At 35.5% G+C, this 6,366-nt stretch overlaps 1 protein-coding gene across 2 annotated transcripts; it reads right to left on the minus strand.

Moving 5' to 3' along the window:
- Positions 1–274: 274 nt before the first annotated feature.
- Positions 275–5,005, minus strand: LOC107773583 (dehydrodolichyl diphosphate synthase 2). 2 transcript variants are annotated; one of them, XM_075241191.1, is made up of 3 exons: positions 4,525–5,005; positions 4,011–4,069; positions 275–1,062 (listed from the first exon to the last, which is right to left on the minus strand). In XM_075241191.1, the coding sequence occupies exons 1-3, from the start codon at positions 4,819–4,821 to the stop codon at positions 579–581; spliced, it is 840 nt and encodes a 279-aa protein (XP_075097292.1). In that variant the 5' UTR covers positions 4,822–5,005; the 3' UTR covers positions 275–578. The 2 variants fall into 2 exon arrangements, with proteins under 2 accessions (XP_075097292.1, XP_075097293.1); XM_075241192.1 differs by having other exon boundaries at positions 275–1,026; positions 4,525–5,004.
- Between the last annotated feature and the right edge of the window lie 1,361 nt (positions 5,006–6,366).

Consider the following 6,366-nt stretch of genomic DNA (forward strand, 5'->3'; position numbering starts at 1 on the left):
CTCTTGTCTCTGACTGAATTATCCATATCTTCTTGAGCAACAACCCTTATTACATGTAGCAGCCTTCTTCCATCAAACTCGGACATGGATAACTTTGAGATAAAGTTATTGTCTTGTACAGACGCACAATCATCAACCAGAGGAACTGATCCTTTATCCTGAGGAGCTGGTTCTTAAAACAGTTAAGCAGCTATGTTGAGGACCTGATTCTTTGAATCATTATATTTAAACATACTTTGTTAATCATCAAAATCTCAATACTCAACAAACATTAAGAAGCTAAGCACGTACTAAGAATTTTTATTTCATAGAAAATTACAAGCATCAATAATAAACGTTCCTTTTCATTCCCTAAAGTTTAAAACAAAACCCTCCCCATACATCTGATTCATAGAATTCACAAAGTACTAATTGTTACCCAAGGGTAGCCCGGTACATAATATATCTCGCGTTCATGCAGGGTCCAAGAAAGTGCCGCACCCCAATGGATGTAACGTAGACAGTCTACTGTTTCTACGACTCGAACCCGTGACCTATAAGTCACACAGAAACAACAAGTACTAACTGTAGCCTTTTCATTAAATTTTGTGTCCACCGTAACGCCTTTGCCTTCGCTGAAACGAACGCAAAGCTGCTACGAAATCAGCTTCATCCAATTCAGGAAAGAACTTATCCACAAAGCAGAATTCACTATAAGCCAATTGCCACAACATGTAGTTGCTAATCCTTAGCTCTCCACTAGTTCTTATCAGTAAATCAGGATTAGGATATTCTAAATACTTAGTCTCTAATTCTGTGTCAATTAATTTGTCATTGATATCCTCTAGTTGAATAACTCCATCCTTAACTTTGGCAGCAATCTTTTTAGTTGCTTGTATTATGTCATATCTTCCACCATAGTTAAGTGCAGCCACAAAATGAAGTCCTGTGTTGTCCTTTGTGGTTTCCTCGGCGTGGTTTATCGCTTCTTTCAGAGAATTGGGAAGGTTGGACTTATCACCAATAACAGACATTTTCATTCCATACCTACAGACATTACTATAAGTACAACGTGCAATATCTCTGAAAATATTGTAAAGGGAAACAAGTGAATATAATGAGAAAGTAGTAAAAGAATAGTAAATTCATGACCATTGCAATAATGAGCAGTGTTGTGAAGAGCGTGAAGCGAGAAAAAGCGACAACCCCCATTTCGCTTAAAGCGAGAAGCGAAGCGTTCGCTTTTTTGAAGTGAAGCGGAATTTTAAAAAAAAAAATTAAAATAAATACTGCATAGACAACACATGTAATTGTAAGCAAATGTCCAATACTTCAATATAAAATCTAAATAGTAGCATCAATTAAAGCACAAAATAAGCATCCTATTCTTCTACAAGATTGTCAAATTATTGTATTCTATTATCATTATTATATTGCTCGTCCACTTCTTCAACTTTTTCGTCATTAAAAGAACAACTACATAGTACATAAGAAAGATAATAAGAACTAACAATAAAGGATATAAAAATTAAAGTTAAAATAAAAAAAACTGGGCAGAGGAAAAAAAAAAAACTGGACAGTAAACTGGGCAATTTTTTCTTTCACTGTTAAAAATTGGGATCAATTCTGAGAAAGAACCGAAAGTAAAAAAATAAATTCGCCAGCATTTCGCTGCTTTTTGGATGTTTAAACAGTGAAAGAAAAAGAAAAAGAAGAAAAGAAGAAGAAGGAGGAGGAGGAGAAAAATCAGAACATACATGTTGTTTGAACTTGAAGTTGAAGAAGTTGATGCTTTCAGTCGATGAAAAAGAAGAAGTCGACCAGTGTCTTTAAAACCCTAGTCGCATTGCATTTGTTCGTTTAATGAAAGACCAGACCTCGTTTATAATAAAATAGGGCTGAGTCTGTTTTAAAACACAGAAGCGGCCGCTTCTTCGCATCGCATCGCTTTCCCGCTTCTCGCTTTTTAGTGGGAAGCGGTTGCTTTTCTACACCTGAGTCGCTTTAGCAGGGTAAAGCGTGCAGCTTCTCGCTTCGCTTTGCTTCTCGCTTAAAGCGAGGAAGCGGACATTTTTTAAAACACTGATGATGAGTAAGGTGAGGAGGTCGAAGAAGTATTGGTGTGAGGTGATTAGGCAAGATATGGCGTTGCTCCAGCTTACTGAGAACATGACCATAGATAGGAAGGTGTGGAGGTTGAGAATAAAGGCAAAGGGTTAGGTGGTCGAGTATTATCCTTGTTTGTAGCAGTAGATTTGACACACCACTTAGTGCTTTCCGTATTGTTTTTCCGTACCCATAGTCTTCTGTTGAGTAAATTTCATGAGTGGTCATTCAACTTTGTATTTATTATGCAAAGGTCACTTTTCTTATTTATGTTACGTAAAAATCATTCAACTTTGTGTTCATTACCAAAAAGTCACTTTTCTTTTTGTTGTTACACAAAAATTATTTTACTTTGCTCTATCTATCATAAAAGTCACTATGACCAGATTTTATAATACTTTTACTTGAAAAGCCTAGTATGCCCTTGACGTTATAAATTCTCTCATTTATGTAATACCTTCCACTCCCTCCGTTCCAGTTTATATGAACATATTTCCTTTTTGGTCCATTCCAAAAAGAATTACATATTTCTAAATTAGGAAATAATTTTGTTTAAACTTACAATTCTACCCTTAATGAGAAACTTTTATAACCACATAAATATCCTGGGCCCCTTTTTGATTTGTTTAGGACCACAAATTTTAAATATCTTTATTTTTTTCTTAAACTACGTGTCTAGTCAAATAGGTTCACATAAATTGGAACGGAGGGAGTATTTCATATACTATATAATATACTTTTACCTAGGTATTTTGCTTATAATTAAATAACTTTATATTTTTTATTTTTTATTTTTATAATATATCCATACATTTAATATTTTCATGGCACTCAATTTGTTTAATCATATTCAAACATGAACATATCTTAAATATAAAAATATTAAAAATATTTATTTGAAATAATAAAAATAGATTTGCTTAACAAATGATAGTTTTTTATAGTCAATAAAAATTTTAAAAAACTTTCAAAGATATTTGTATTTAATATTAAGTTTTTAAAAGCTTTATCTGTTAATATTATTTATTTGAAAGTATTAATCTGATGTGTCAATGTGCAAAATAGAGATATTTTATTTATTGGATTAATGGGTATGGCTTGGCTGATAAATCAGTAAGCTTTGAATTTATATTAAAAATAGCTCATTAAGCATGGTTAAGAATGTGAGCTTGAGATTTGTTCAAGGTAACTTTATGAACAAATTTAATATTACTACTTATATATCTTGAAAAGTAATATTAAGAAAAACTTAAATGTACGAATATATTATAAAAATAATATAAAGTTATTTTAATTATAAGCAAAATATCTGGGTAAAAGTATATTATATAGCATTTAATATAGAAGGTATTACATAAATGAGGAGATTTATAATGTCAGGGGCATAATAGACTTTTCAGGTGAAATGTTTATAAAATCTTATCAAAGTAATTATTGTGATAACTAGAACTTAGTAAAATAATTTTTGTGTAACAAAAGAAAGAAAAGTAATTTTGGGTAATGAACACAAAGTTGAATGACTTTTACGTAACAAAAGAATGAATAGTGACTTTGGGTAATGAACACAAAGTTAAATGACCACCTATGAAATTTACTCGTCTTCTGTTACTACTTGTTGTTGTCTTGTGTTTCGATTTTCTGATTGCATTACCTTTTGCTAGTTTTGCATTTTTGCTTTGGTTGTCAGATCGGTTTGCTTGTTATTGCCCCTCCCCTCTCCCCTTCCTGAGCCGAAGTCTTCCAAAAACAACATCGCTGCCTTTTTAAAAGGCAAGGGTAAGGTCTGCGTATACTCTACCCTCTTAAGACTACACTTGTGAGATTATACTGGGTATGTTGTTGTTGCAATAATGAGTAAAATAATTTAAAAACAAAACTCATATACAAGAAGATTTTAATAGTTGATTGTCAGTTAAAAGTAGTACCTCATGAAGTCGTGAATAAGCCCTTCAAAGTAGCTCGTCATCAAGAAAGTTACCTCTGCCTGTCCAATATATAATTGCAGAAAATGTGTGAAAAATCTGAAATTTTGAGTGCACTTGACAAATTTATCTTAACTTCCATCAACCTAAAAGGGGTTATGGTGAAACTTTTTGTGTAAATATTACTTAAAATATTTTTGAAGCAGTTCATGTTTATCAATGTCTGCAGAATGCAGCTTGATTATATACTTCAAATACAAAAATTAATTATCACGGAATACGAAAATGTAATTGGACAATCATACCTAATCAAACCAGATTAAATAAGCCTTTAATTGGAACTCTTTATCAGTGAAACTTTTGCACCAATAATGTGTGTTGATTAACTATCTGAATTTTTACATTATTCACTCCCCAATTAATTCTCACATTGTAAATTCTTCCTTATTTCCTCTTCCCTTCGTCAATGTATAATTAAAAAATTAAAAAGAAAAAATAACTAAATACTCGTGCTTACCTTGGGCCTTGACCAATTCTCAGTAGAAAAAGCATAAGCAGAAAGAACTTTGACTCCCCATTTTGAGCAATAACGGCACAAATCTCCGAGCACTTTTTTCCCAGCTTCATGACCTTTTTCCGGTGACAAGCCTCTCTCCTTAGCCCATCGCCGGTTACCGTCCGGTATGATAGCTACGTGTTTCGGCATCAGCTCCGGCTGCAATCCTTCTATCAACAGCTCCTCTTTTGATATTACTCCAAATGGAAGCTTACAAAATTGGCGTCGAAACATTAATATTGAATTAGATAAGGGCATTATGGGTTTTTTAAGTAAAGCCGGAGATTCGATGTCTCCGGTGATTCGGAGAAGTAGGTGGCGGCGGAGCTGCGGCGGGAGAGTGGTGATTTTGGATCAGAGATATTTGGGCAGTAAGGAGCACTTGCTGCAGTGTGTTTTGGCTTCGTTTTGGGATTATTCAAACTAACATGTTGTGAGCTGTGTATTAATTATAGCACGCTTGCCAATTTAGGCCAATTTTTTAAAAATATTTTAGTGCAAGCAATTAGGCAAATTTTTTTTCTTTGTAATATTAAACCTGCATTTTAATAGAACACACCAACCGGCCTTGCTAAACAACTCGAGTATAATACAACAACAACAACCCAGTATAATCTCACTAGTGAGGTCTGGGGAGGGTAGTTTGTACCCCTACTGTAATGACCCAACCGGTCATTTTAACTTTTAGAACCCCGTTCCCTAAAGTAAACCTTCTTGTAGGTGCTTGTAATGATTTATGACTTGCGGGGATGGTTGGTTCGTGAATTTGGAAGTGTTTGGGGTGAAACCACAATACTTGGTTCCTTAAGTTGGCCTTAAAGTGCCAAGTTTGACTTCGGTCAACATTTTTAGAAAATGACCCCGAATAGAATTTTGATGATTCCAACAGCTCCGTATGGTAATTTTGGACTTAGGAGCGCGATCGAAATTTTATTTGGAAGTCCATAGTGAAATTAGGCTTGAAATAGCTAAAATAAGAATTTAAAGTTTGAAAGTTTGACCGGGGAGTTGACTTTTTGATACCGGAGTCGGAATCCAGTTCCGAAAAATTTCATAGCTCTGTTATGTAATTTATGACTTGTGTGTAAAATTTGAGGTCAATCGGAGTTGATTTGATAGGCTCCGACATTGAATGTAGAAGTTGAAAACTCTTAGTTTCATTAAGCTTGAATTAGGGTATGATTCATGGTTTTAGCGTTGTTTGATGTGATTTAGAGGTTCAACTAAGTTCATATGATGTTTTAGGACTTGTTGGTATATTTGATTGAGGTCCCGAGGGCCTCTGGTGAGTTTCGGATGGTTAACGGATCAAAAATTTGAGTTAAAAAGCTGCTGCAATTTTTTCTCTTCTGTTGGACATTCTGGGCTGTGATCGAGCCCAGATATCGAGGCAGATATCAAGCCCAGGTATCGAGCCCAGGGTTGACGAGGTACAGGCTCGAGCTAGTGTATCGAAGCCATGATCGAAGGTCCAACTCGAGGGCCATGATCGAAGGTCCAGCTCGAGGGCCATGATCGAGGGCAAGGTTCGAGGGCCAGGATCAAGACCCAATATCGAGGGTCACAATCGAAGGCTCAAGCTCGATGCCATGATTGAGGCTATGATCGAAGGCCCAACCTCGATACCCTGATCGAGGCCATGACCGAGGTCTAGGCTCGAGCCTGTGATCGAAGGCAAGGCTCGAGGGCATGATCGAAGGTATGGCTCGAGGGCTAGGATCGAGGCCCAATTTTGATGCCCTGATCGAAGGCACATGTTCGATGCCGCGATCGAGGCCCAGTTTGAGGACCAGTTCCGAAGGC

This window comes from Nicotiana tabacum, chromosome 20 (genome assembly GCF_000715075.1).
Source record: "Nicotiana tabacum cultivar K326 chromosome 20, ASM71507v2, whole genome shotgun sequence".
In the NCBI taxonomy this organism is placed as follows: Eukaryota; Viridiplantae; Streptophyta; class Magnoliopsida; order Solanales; family Solanaceae; genus Nicotiana; species Nicotiana tabacum.